Source organism: Tasmannia lanceolata, unplaced genomic scaffold (genome assembly GCF_043159265.1).
Source record: "Tasmannia lanceolata isolate RefF3 unplaced genomic scaffold, GAP_Taslan_0.1 ptg000015l, whole genome shotgun sequence".
NCBI lineage: Eukaryota > Viridiplantae > Streptophyta > Magnoliopsida > Canellales > Winteraceae > Tasmannia > Tasmannia lanceolata.
The window spans coordinates 48,343,879-48,356,766 of record NW_027518692.1 but is presented as its reverse complement, the minus strand read 5'-3'; the positions used below and the strand labels follow the sequence as shown (position 1 = coordinate 48,356,766).

Below are 12,888 nucleotides of genomic sequence, written 5' to 3'. Positions count from 1 at the left end.
CCCATTCAATGAACGGTCCATATTCGACGAGCCTCATCTCATAAGATCACGATTTCGTCTTCTTCTTTTTTCAGTTTTTTGGCCGTTAGTCCTTATTTGGCAAAATATATGCTAATCAGTCCTTAAGAATGCCATATTACATATAAGAAGTGGTTTTTAGAAAAACAAAATTGCCAAAACATCCCACTGTTACTTTTCTTTGTTAATAGGGATTTGCTAGGGAATTTCTCAGAAAGGCATTTCACGGCTGACTTGCATGAATCAAATGAATAAGACAAAATATGATGAAAAGTTAGTCTATGTGGCTGTTCTCTCATGCAACAGTCAGCCGGGAACTGCCTTTCTGCCTAGCAAATCCCTTGTTGACATGTTTAAAATGGCAAATATACCTTCGCTTTTACCTTTCTCCTTCCCTGTTTTGCAAAATATATTCTTCTTAAAATTCTTTAATGTAAGCCTGTGTATTTGCCGTGCACGGGGCTCCCCCGCCACTGCAGGGCGTCTAGGAAAGGGCTAGCTGAGAGGCTGTTTCCATAACTCGAACCCGTGACCACCAGGTCACCGGTGGTCACCACCAAGGCTCGCCCTCTACTTTAGGACTCTTAATCCAAATAAAAAATGGGAAATGTTATCAGCACTACTGCAATTTGATCATTGCACCCCTCACTTTATTAAAAGTAGGGAATGGCACTCACCATAGGATCCAAACCGTCAATTAGATGGGCCACAGCCTAAATAGGTTGTGCCCCCAAAATTTATTTCCTTAGGTTGATCCTAACCCTCCGATCTATAAAGGGTTAGGATCAACCCTCTAACATTCAGGCAATTCTACTGTTCGTTTGTCTTGTTTAATTCGCTTTAAACTCTTTTTTACATACAGGACATATTGACCACAAAAAAGATTGGTTCCATGGCCCACTTAAATCAACGGTGGGGATTATTCATACACTAGACTAATCGCAAAATGGCGATGACAAATTCGCGCCCCCTATAGGATAATTCGCTCCCCGTGAAGAAGCGTATTCTGGAGACTTTTATGCTAGAGTGGTGCGGATTATCCTAGAGAGTGTGCGAATTTATCATTATCCATCGCAAAAACACATAAACACATGGACTAATCGGCAAAAATCCCATTTTCCCCCCCTCTCAAACGGGATTCGAGGTGTGAAAAAAGCACTGGGTTTCCTTTTTATTTTCCAGACGAAAGCCCGTTTTGCTAGCTACCCTTCTTTCGTTATTCTTCTTCTTGGCAATAACGCAGCTTAGCGGCCATGGCTGCTACTGCAATTAAGAGCAAGACGAGCAGCTTCTCGCGTAACCAATCGGCCGAACCATTGGGTGGGACCCATGGCATCAAGCCCGGACCCAACGGTGCTACTCTCGTCTCCTCTGGAATAGCAGACCTCGACAGTATCCTATCTGTTTCTTCATAGTTTTTCTTGCTTTTAGTTGCTTCAACTGAAATTTTTTGTCATTATAGGAGATGGGTTTTCTTTGTGGAACCCTAAAAAACAAGGAAATAATATAATACTATTGCACATATCTAATTTAATACCATTCAAAAATTGCTTTTTGTTTCTTCGACTGAAATTTTTGTGATTATAGGAGATGGGTTTTCTCCTGGGAACCCTAAAAAACAAGGAAAGAACAGTACTGCACATATCTAATTTAATACCATTCAAAAAAAAATTAATTTTGTTTCTTGGACTGAAATTTTTTGTGATGATAGGAGATGGGTTTTCTCTGGGAACCCTAAAAAACATGGAAAGAATACTAATGCACAGATCTAATTTAATACCATTCAAAAATATATATTTTTGTTTCTTGGACTGAAATTTTTTGTGATTACAGGAGATGGGTTTTCTCTCCCTAAAAAACATGGAAAGAATACTGTTCCGCATATCTAATACAATATCATTCAAAAAATATATTTTTGGTTACTTTAACTGAGATTTCTAGAGATTCTAGGTGGTGGGTTCTCTCTAGGAACCCTGGTAATAGTCATGGAAGATGCAGAAGCGCCTCACCATCTCCTCTTGTTGAGGAATTTTATGTCTCAAGGCATAGTTCACGACCACCCCCTTCTTTATGCGAGCCCGTCGAAGGACCCAAGAGCGTTTCTGGGCACTTTGCCATGCCCCGTTTCCTCCAAAGACGAGAATCGCCCTCCTGGTCGTGATCGGGAGCTAGAACAGGTGACTGCATTCTGTTCTCTCTCTTTTTTCCTTCTTTTTTCTGCTTACTATAAATTTGGAATTTTTGAGATTTTGAACATTTTTTTGTTGCTGGGTTTTGTGGAGATATAGGAGAAGGGATTGAGGATTGCTTGGCAGTACAAGAAATATTTTGGGGAGCAACAGATTGCTGGGGCTCATAGAGGTAAGTTAGTGTAAGAAATTTACCTCCCTTTTTTATTTTTTTTTGAGATTTGAGACTGATTTTAAGGCTCTATGGGTTTTGGTTTGAAGCAAGTTTGCATCCTTGAGTGTCTTGTATGAGACTGGCACCGAAATATTCAATAATTTCTTGGACCATGAATTAAGGGCAATTCTAAGATATGATTTTCTTCCGCCTTAATTGTATTCCTTAGGGTCTGTTTTGTTCTTTCCGTTTGTAAGGGGGACCCCCTCAGTCTTCTATTAATATATTCTGCTACCATTCAAAAAAAAAAGGGCAATTCTAAGAAATGTGATGGTTGGTTGAGAAATTCCTTGCACACACTATGTTATAAATTCTAAACAAGCTCTGGCGTTATTTGATTCCTTACCCCCCTTGACTTGTTATGTTTTCTTTATTTTCTACTTTGATTAGTCTTTCTCCTTTATTTTTGTTTTGAGCATCTCCCTCTTTTAATGAAATTGGCTACCATTCCAAAAAAAAAACAAAAAAAACACTATGTTAAAAATTCTGCTCCATCATTCCAGTATAAATTAACAGATGTTTACAACTTATAACATCTTGTTGACGTAATTGGCTACCAGCAAAGACAATCTCTCCTTCAAACAGAACCCCTAGTGTCGGAGTTACGTATTTGATTTCCCTGTTTGTGCTACCTATGTCTCTTAGGTCCTGTTCGTTTAAGATTGTGGCAACCAATTGTAAGCCCCCAATCTGATTATTGGACTAATTTGGAGACCAATAATTGGTTTGAGGGCTCACAATCGGTTGTCACGAACAGGGCCTTAATATGATAGGTGATGATGTTTGTGCAGCTCTGGAAGAGGAATGGGTTTTCAAAGAGACGATATTGTCTCTGAGCGGCTCATGACCCCTCTGTTCTTGCAGTGCCTTGATCAAAATAGAATTGATGTTCTGTAGAATTTTTGATTTATATTAAAACTTAATGTTCCGTCATAATTCTTGTTGTTTACGTAAATTCTCAGTTTATTTCTTGTGGACAATGGTGTGGTTTTAGTTTCTGTACGAGCATTATTTGGCTCTCATTCCATCATCTTGCCATATATCCCGCTTCTCTATTGATTCCCTGTTGTGTTTGTTTGAAACAACTCCACTTTTGTTTATTTTATAGAGACAATCATTACTACACAAAACCTTATTCCTGTCACAGCTAGTTGATCACTTTTTTCATCCTCTTTTTTTTTCTAATTATCATTTACCATGCAGTTAGTAGTTTCTAACAATGTGAAATTTATGAATGTAGTGTGCTCTGTGATGCTTGTTATCCTCTTTTCATGTCAATTGGATGCCATTCCTTTATGGTTGTGGTCTTTTAGATTAATTTTGTTCAAAATAATGAATGTAATTATGCTTGTAAGGCTTTTATGATATCATGACTTATTTAAGCAGTATTTCAGTCAGAAATGAAGGGTTGAAGTTTTTTGCTTATGCAGATACTAGCCAGGAGTACTGCTATGATTTTGACTTACGAAAGCCCCTGGAGAGGCACTTACTCAGAGCAGCACATGTTGATTGTATTAGCATTCAAGGTTCTCTTAGTCTTTCAGCTTTTCAGGATCATTGTTCTACATTTTTTGCTCAACTTCCGAGGTTTGTTCATATGATATCGTGCTCCGATATATACAGTCCATTAATATTTACCCATTTATTGTTGCATTTGAATATTTAATCCTTGTGATGATGATGATGCTAAAATGGTGCATGCTGTCTGTGGTGAACTTATCACTTGCTTATTCAGTTATTCTTAATGCATGCTTTGTAATATGTTGCATCTCTTAAATTTTTCCAAACTGGTAGTCATTCACCACTACTCGTTGAAAAACAGTCCAATTAAATCTTTTTCAAAAATGACCAATACACTCCCGAATCTTTTTGGAGAACTGTCGAAAAAAATCTTACGAAATAGGCAAATAGCCTAGTCCCAAGATATTCTTCAAATTGGTTGGAGTTCCATGAAATTAGTTTCAAAGGTTTTTTCATATTGGGAGGAGTCGACAATACTTGTTCAAACTTAAAGGGTGTCGGTCGATGCAAATCGTCAAGTTTCCAAAATTATCAGAGTGGGGTCTGATTTGGGATAACGAAGTCTTCTAAGAGGAATGAGGGAATAGCTTCTCTCATTCAGCGTAGAGCTTGAAACAATCAAGCGTGCATAATATAGGATCCACTTCATTGCTGGTCCAAGTGTATTTGCATCCCTGAAGGGAAGGATCAACGGGGTCGTTATCTTCAATTGACTCTGAAAAACCGGACGTTGCTCGGACGATATCATTAGCACTAGATTTCTCAATTGACCATCTAACCACATTAAAATCACCTGTTAAGCACTATGGTTTCGTAACATCTCTCCTTACGCTTGTGAGCTTCCTCCAAAAGCCTTCCGACCCGAGTTGACATAGGGGCTAACACTGCATTCATTAACCATGAGAAGGATTTCATAGTCAATTGAACAAAGATAGATGTTCTACGAATGATGATCTCTCCACAGGAAATAGAAGAATCCCATAATAACCAGATACTCCCAATTAAACCAATAGACGGTTAAATTGTGGCCCTAACACATACCGAGTTTATGTTCTCCATTGTCACACTTTTCTTTTCTTTTCATTTCTTTTTTTATTTGAAAGATATTGTCCCTAACACATAACAGAGAACATGACCTTGGGTAGGAGAGAATGGAAGAAAATGATCCATGTAGACGAACCCAACTAGTGTCAGGATTAGACTTAGTCAATTTGAGCCGGGTAGATTCTTTCACCTTCTTCATGAAAATTTTCTAAAGGATTCATTAGCCGACCCCAACTAGTTTGGGACAAAAGCTTAGTTGAGTTGAGTTGAGTTGAGTTGAGATGAAAGATATTGTCACACTTTCTTTGTTGTCGTCATTAGGACCACATTGGGATTAAGCGATTTAATTATGTTTCTAACTGCTGGTTTCCAATCCTGGCCCCTCCTTAGATAGCTCTTTATTCTCTTGTATTTTTCAAAGTCACAGTGTTGGGGATGTTTGTTCTTTGTGGCATTTCTTTTTTCCCATTTGAGGAGAATGAAAAGAGATGAGTTATGGTACTTAAGAATAGAGCTTTGTTGGCTTTCAAATGTAACTTGCTTACCTACTAAGTGGGTTTTGTTTATGCTTAAGGTGTTGACATTGTTATATGTTTGTAGAAAAATTATATATTTTTTGGCAATAATTGCATATAGAGTGCTGGTTAAAAGTCTTAGCATCATCTAACATGCATCGGACACTGACATAGCATGGGGCACACATGTCCACAAACACAGAATTGTCCATATAAAATTGTTCAATGGGAAAGAATGGAGTTCAGGTAATTAGTGGTACTCTAGACAACAACTTAAGTTTCGTTGCTTCATCTCACAGTCTATGAACAAATGTATTCTACTTGAAGGCAGTTTTAGGGGGCTCAACTTAGTACGGATAATTCTCTTTCTTTCTTTTTAATACCTTTTCATTTCACTTCCAGAAATGACAGCAATGGCATTGGATGTGCTAGTCGTATAGCTATACAGTCATTTGGTGCTCCACAATGTGGATTTTCCAACATGGTAATTTTCTACTCTCATTTAGCCTTTATTCTCTTCATTTTGTATTGAAGTTTCTAATTTATTGCCATTTGCAAGATGTCATGGTAGTTTGGCATTCTTTATGTCTTTGTCAGAATGTTGAAAAGTTTCTTGTACTAGTTGTGAGATTGTTGGATGCCCACATAAAAACAAAGGGCCCCAGATGGACTATGTAATAAAAGAAGTTTTTCAAAAAATATATCTTCTTATGTTAGGAGTTATATCAGCATATCGAATTGCCTCTTTGGAGTAGAATTCATCTTCAGAGTTATCTTGAGACATCATTTCTATTATCTTATTAAATTTACCGATCTTTTTTTTCATAGTATAAATGAACAATCTCAATTTACCTTTTAAAAATACCGTTGTAGGACTGGGATATGCTTTCCTTTATCAGATCTCTGAAAAGTATGGTTCGATCTTCGAATGCAGTTGCCATGATAACGTTCCCACCTTCTGTTCTTTCACCGTCCTTCTCTAAGAGATGGCAGCACTTGGCAGACACTTTGCTTTCTGTTAGAGCAATTCCTGGTATATTTTCATGGTTCTATTAATTTCCATTATAGCGTGATATCTATATGCTGATTAAAGATTCTTTTTTAATGACATTCCTAATTCATGTTTCTTCTTGGGTAAACCTTGTGAATCAGATGAGGACAAGGAGTTGGCAAAACTCCTCACTGGTTACCAGGACATGGTTGGGCTCCTTCACGTGCATAAAGTGGCCCGGATTAATTCGCAGGTATTCATAAAAGTTTATCTATACTAATATATAACCAGAAAACATGGGTTTCGATCCTCAACCCTAGATTCTTTAACAAGCTCGAAAATGTTCTCGCGCCCCCTCGTGGAAACACATGTTCTACTTCCCTCCCTTTCAGTTTTTATCTCTTCCTCACAACCTAAGTCACAAATATCTTCTCGTCAAGGGAAAATCTCGGGATTTTTTTTTTTCGGGTTTATTTCAGGAAAAACTATAAAAGTAAAATTATTTAAAAATATTAAATTAAGAAAAAAAATTTAAAAAAAATATTTGAAAAACATCGTGATATTATTGTGGTAAATGGAAATATCGCTATATTTTTAATATTCGCGGGATTGTTTCGGGATTTTGTCGTTCTATCAAAATGTCGCAATAAAATTGCTATATTTTGAAAATGTGGGAAATATTTATGACATAGTTCACAACAACCCAAGCCTCTACTGCAAACTCATATGCACCTTGTTCGGTTTCTGTCTGACTGTATTCCATAGTTTACTCTCCCACATCCATCTTGTTTATAATTTTCTTGACCTTTTCCAACATGGACTTGGCTAGACTAACCGAACAAATGCTATTATTTTATTTCATCAAACTGAAATGCACAAATTTGGTGACTTCAAGCTTTCAAATTCTGCAATTTAGTTAATGCATTATCCTTACCAGTAATTCCAACATGTCATTAGGTTCCTGTTATTCTAGAAGCAACCACATTCTCGATGAAGCTACAACGCCGAAGGTCGTTGGTTTTGGAGCGGCTAAATCAAGCTCCAGTGGATGCTTCAAGTGGGACTTCCTATGGAACTTCTGTTAGCTGTTCAGGATCCTCCAAGGCCTCATCCCTTGATTTTTAGTATCTGCAAATCAGCTCTGATCAGCTTTACTTGGGAGGACAGGAGAAAAGTTGTAGAAGAATCCTCATATCATTTCATTGTTGGGTCCCGCTGCATAGGTTTAGTCTCTGTGGAAGGCCGTCCTTTTTTCGTTTAAAGTGCCTTATTTTGTGAGGGAATGTGTAAAATAGCTTTCATTTATATAGAAACAGAATACGGTATTTGCTTACCAGAGTACTGTTGATTGTCTAGAATCTAGATGTTTTTTTTTTTTGTTACATTGTTTGTATTTAACTTCTTCTTCTTCTTCGTCTATTTTTTTTTTTTTTTAGTCAGGCTTAAATTTGGATGAAGGGCTTGAAGAAAGTGTTGAGCTGAGTAGACACGGGGGTGTTACCGAGTTGCGGGACCCAGTGAGTCAGTTACTAGCAATATCAATAACGACACCACAAAGGTGTCTGTCAAGCAACATTCCTGCTGGGGAAATGATATCTGCACTCCCTGGTCCTAATAACTGAATTTTTCTTCTTATTTTAAGCTTTTCAAATGTATGGGAAAGATTTTTATTTTATTTTTTTTATTTTTTTTGAACGGTGATAAATTTTATTGAAGAGAAAGGAGCGAGATGGTCAGTACAAGAAAGAGAAGAAAAGGGAAGGGAACACAAGAGAAACAATAAATCATCCCATCTTCAATGGAGGAAGGTGGTCATATACTCATATAATTCCAGTCCCTCCTTAATCTCCCCTCGCTTGCCAATCTATCAGCCTCGTTATTAGCTGACCTTCCGACATGCTGGAATGATATCAATGAATCAAATCTAGGATCTCATCTATAAACGGTGCAAATTGCCCTTATCAAGGCTTTCCTCATCCAGTAACATAATTCCGTGGTGCACAGCCCCTCATTGGCATCCGCAACCCCAATTGGACCGGAATAGGCACAAATCATAGATCCATGATCAAGTCCCCTTCCACAGTAACTTTGTCGAGGCTTTCCTCATCTTGTAATATTCCCTGTATCTGATTAGGGTCTACTTGAGGGAGAGTGCCAGAGATGCAAGCAAGGAAGACGCACAAGCAGCACCCAACATTGTGATGGCCGATCAGGTTTTTTTTTGTGTGGTTTTTGTCACTTTAATGAGCAATTTGGTGTACCATTCTCCCAACCGGAAGACGTGGCTAAAAATCACTGGCTGTCCCAGCAGGGCCTGTTTATGTGCGCTCGTATCATTTTCCTTGTTGGATTTAAAATTGGACATGGTATTTGTCGTAAGGGAAGTGATATATTCTACCCTTTTTCTTCTCAATGCCACCCCTATCTAGTTTATTTAGGACTACTTTTTTTACACTAGGGGGTGGGCCGGGGAAGAAAAGGGAGCTAATATATCATTTCCCTTCTTGTGATCAAGAGAGAGAGAGAGTTGGCATTAGGGTTGCAACTTGGGTCACCTGAAAAAACCATGGGTCGGATTTAGGAATCTCGAGTCTTTTAAAAAACAAACCGACTTGACCAAGATTTCTTCTAGCGTAGGGTAGGGTTTTGGAAAACCTTATCCGAGTTGTAACTCCAATTTTGTACCTTTCACTTTCATAAAGGATGATCATGTGAATTAACCATTATGACTCCGTGCAACAACAATAATTTCTTGGGTCCGAGCAATTTTCAATGCAAATATGTTTAATACCGAAGATTAAACATTATTTTAATGTGGGCATCGTGCCTCTATGAGTGTATGTACCATTGGCTTGGAATAGATCATGCACCATAAATTCAACTATGGTTTTGGATTCTGGAAAGCCTGACCCGAGTTGCAACCCTAGTTGGCATTAACCCTTGCAACTCTAGGCATTAAAGTTGGATGCGTATGAGTTTGTCTTATACGCAAAAATATAAAACCAAGGACTTGGTATTCCGACTTGTTATATTTATTTATTGAATTCTATGACATGTATACTTCCCACGAGTACAGAGGTTTTGGATGATGTGGCCCACAGAAACCAAGCAAAACCCTAATCCAACCCGGCTTTATGCAACAAACATACCCAAGTGTTTATTCAGGATAAAATTATCGAACCAGGATTGCCAATCTTAAAAACAACTTATCCAAGGATTTTCAATCCCTCTTGAGAACAGCCCCAATTAGAGGTACAATCAAGGGTCAATATCATCCCTCAGTATTAAGTTCTGAGACAGGAGTACTTAGGTGGAGGGAATCCAAATTTTAAATCGAAAAAGAAAGCTCGGTTTCAATTGGAAAAAAAAGAAGGGAAAATTCTAAAAATATTGTGATTTTTATCTGAAAATCTCAAAAAATGATAGAGTTGGCAAATTTCTCAAAAAGGGGTCAAACGCATCCCAATGAGTGTTTTAAGACAAAAATGCCCTTATGTTGCCTTTCCCTCCAAGAAAGTAAGCAACAAATCCCAATGCAAATTACCTAACATTTTGACCCTTTTACCTTCTTCTTCCCCACGCCAAAATCAAACTCCATTGTCTATTGTAAAAATCCCAAACGAAATTCCATTGCAGAGTGGTGAAACTCCCCTCTCCTAAAATGTATATTTTATTGGATCTTTTACTTTTCCTTGGCTATCAAACCTAAGCTTCTCAAGTAGGTCCATTGTGATACATTTGTATATATTTAACATGTTCCTTACAATGCTATGATGTATTGTCATCATCTTGTTTACTTGTTAGGGATTTGTTTTGGTTTTGTTAGGCATTTGTTATTGTCATCATCATCTCTTACAATGCTATGGTGATTGTCATAATCTCTCTATTGCCCTCTATGTTTCTATTTAGTGTAAACCAGGATGAAACTCATGTCTATATAATTACAACCACTATTTAAATGTGTAGAAGCAATATTTTGTTCTCAGAACCACTGTTGATATCTGGGAACCAGTATTTAAACACTCAGAAGTAGGGCTACAACTCGGGTCGGGCGGGTCGGGTTTTTTTTCCGAAAACCCACGATTCCCAAACCCGGCCCTACCCATGATAAATCTCGGGTAGGGTCGGGTCAGATTTTTTCACGTTGACACAATTTTTTAAGGAAAATTCTTGTTTGGCAAGGCAACTCAACTCATAGAAGTATAAATTACACACACAGTACACTGATCAAACAATGATGTAATTACACTCACATTACACTTGAATCAAACAATGCTATAATCAAACAATGTTGTAATTACAATCAAACAATGCTGAATCAAACACTTGAATCAACTCAACTCATAGAAGCAGAAATTACACTCACATACAATAACAGTGGGTGCGTGGGTTTTCACTTTTAACTTTTAACTAACAATAGAAAAAAATGTACATACTATAACTTATGTAACTCGGGTCGGGCCCCTTCAAACCCGGCGCAACCTGAGATTCATGCGGGCTTTTGAATGCTCAACTCGGCTCGACCCGAAACCCATGAAACCTGAACCCAACGCAGGCTATTTTCGGGTCGGGTCGATGCGGGTCGGGTAAAACCCGGCTGGAGTTGCAACCCTACTCAGAAGCACCAATTATACCTAGGAACCACTATTTACCACTATGTAGTGGTTCCGAGGTATAAATAGTGGTTCCAAGGTATAAATAGTGGTTCCATAGTAGAAATATTGCTCCACACAATATAATAGTATTTCATTGGGTGTCAAAGTTGTAATGAATTTATGAACAATGGGTTAAATAGTTGTCTAAACACTCAGATCTTATGGTGGTTCATAGTTTAGATGGCCTAATACTTATTCCGAGAGTTTAAATTGTGAGATTGAAATAGTTATGCAGTCAAACCACTATAAAAAGTGAGAATGACTGTATTTATTGGGTTTTAAACTATCGGAACCACTCATTATACCTAGGAACCACTATTTAGTGGTTCCAATGTATAAATAGTGGTTCCAGAGTAGAAATATTGCTTCACACAATCTAATATTACCTCAGTGGATGTCAAAGTTACAATGAATTTATAAACAATAGGTTAAATAGTTGTCTAAATAGTCATATCTTATCGTGGTTCATAGTTTAGATGGCCTAATACTTGTTCCGTTCAGAGAGTTTAAATTGTGAAATTGAAATAGTTATGCAGTCAAAACCACTATAAAAAAGTGAGAATGACTGTATTTATTGGGTTTTAAATACTCGGACACACTAATTATACCTAAGAACCACTAATTTTACCTTGGAACCATTATTTACTAGTATGTAGTGGTTCTAAGGTATAAATAGTGGTTCCAGAGTGTGGACCCCGATCCTGAGGACGGTGCCGAGGGACGCGAGATCCCTCCTGCAATCCTCTAAGATCTCCACAACGTGAAGGAGAGCTCTGCCAAGGAACTCTCGAAACGGATGCCACCCTCACAGCATAGCACGAGTGGCGATACAAAACGAATGAGATACATCCTGATCAGGAGCCAGGGCTCGAAACCGAGATGTACCTAAAAAGAACTCAGAGTCGCCATCCATGGACATGCCATGGAACCAAAACAAATGCTCTGTTTGCAATGGATAACCAGAGATACAAAAGGTCCGTGCCTGATGACGAATGGGGAAGGGGTTAGGCGCCCCCAATTCGCCCAAGTGCAAGCACCTGGTCTCTTATGCCATTTATTATTAACTCCAAAGAAGTTTGGGTAAAAATCATGTGAAATGGGAACAATCCTCAGGATTTGTCTACCTAAGCATGCATTTCCTGAGGATAAAATAATAAGCACACATAAAATAAAATGAAAGATGTGGCACCTAAGCATAGCTAGGTTATGAGTGACATGCCTAATGGGTGTCTAAGTTCTGATGTGCAAACACATGCAAGCTATAGCTAAAAGGTATAGGATCAGTACTAGAAAATAAGAAAAACACATCAAAACACACAATAACAATACAACAAATCCTAAGACTCTAAATTATTAGCCCGAGTCCTCGGATGGTCTGGTATTCATCCAAAGAAGCCTACGTATCCCCGCCTCCACGAGAATCAAGGCAACGTAGTTCTTCGTACCTATTCTAAGCTAGGATGCCTAAGACACCTAGACCTCTATCCTAGACTCGATCTAAAAGACCGGACTAATTATTAAAGCTTCTTGAACGATTATTTAAATTCCAGTGAATTGTAGATTTTAGGACACCCTATATGTCCTAGCTAAATGCAGGTTAGCCCTAAGCTAATGCAGGTGGTTCCTACAACCTATGTGTAGCTAGGCTGTGTGTCCTAAGGAAAACCAAGGGATCGCTAACGTATCCAAGACCTAGTCATCAGTCGGCGATGTGAATCGCCAACTGACCGGACGGAGGCGC

The 12,888-nt window shown here is 38.2% G+C and overlaps 1 protein-coding gene across 1 annotated transcript; it reads left to right on the top strand.

Moving 5' to 3' along the window:
* Positions 1-1,121: 1,121 nt before the first annotated feature.
* Positions 1,122-7,906, top strand: ELO1 (Paxneb protein-like protein). Its single transcript, XM_077396278.1, has 8 exons — positions 1,122-1,410; positions 1,960-2,195; positions 2,307-2,379; positions 3,852-4,008; positions 5,904-5,985; positions 6,375-6,534; positions 6,654-6,745; positions 7,450-7,906. The coding sequence occupies exons 1-8, from the start codon at positions 1,272-1,274 to the stop codon at positions 7,615-7,617; spliced, it is 1,107 nt and encodes a 368-aa protein (XP_077252393.1). The 5' UTR covers positions 1,122-1,271; the 3' UTR covers positions 7,618-7,906.
* Positions 7,907-12,888: the final 4,982 nt, after the last annotated feature.

Coding starts and splice junctions, on each gene's coding strand:
- ELO1 (XM_077396278.1), top strand. CDS start 1,272: ATGGCTGCTACTGCAATTAAGAGCAAGACGAGCAGCTTCTCGCGTAAC. Junction 1,411..1,959: donor TGGAATAGCAGACCTCGACA/GTATCCTATCTG, acceptor TGAGATTTCTAG/AGATTCTAGGTGGTGGGTTC. Junction 6,535..6,653: donor TTCTGTTAGAGCAATTCCTG/GTATATTTTCAT, acceptor CTTGTGAATCAG/ATGAGGACAAGGAGTTGGCA.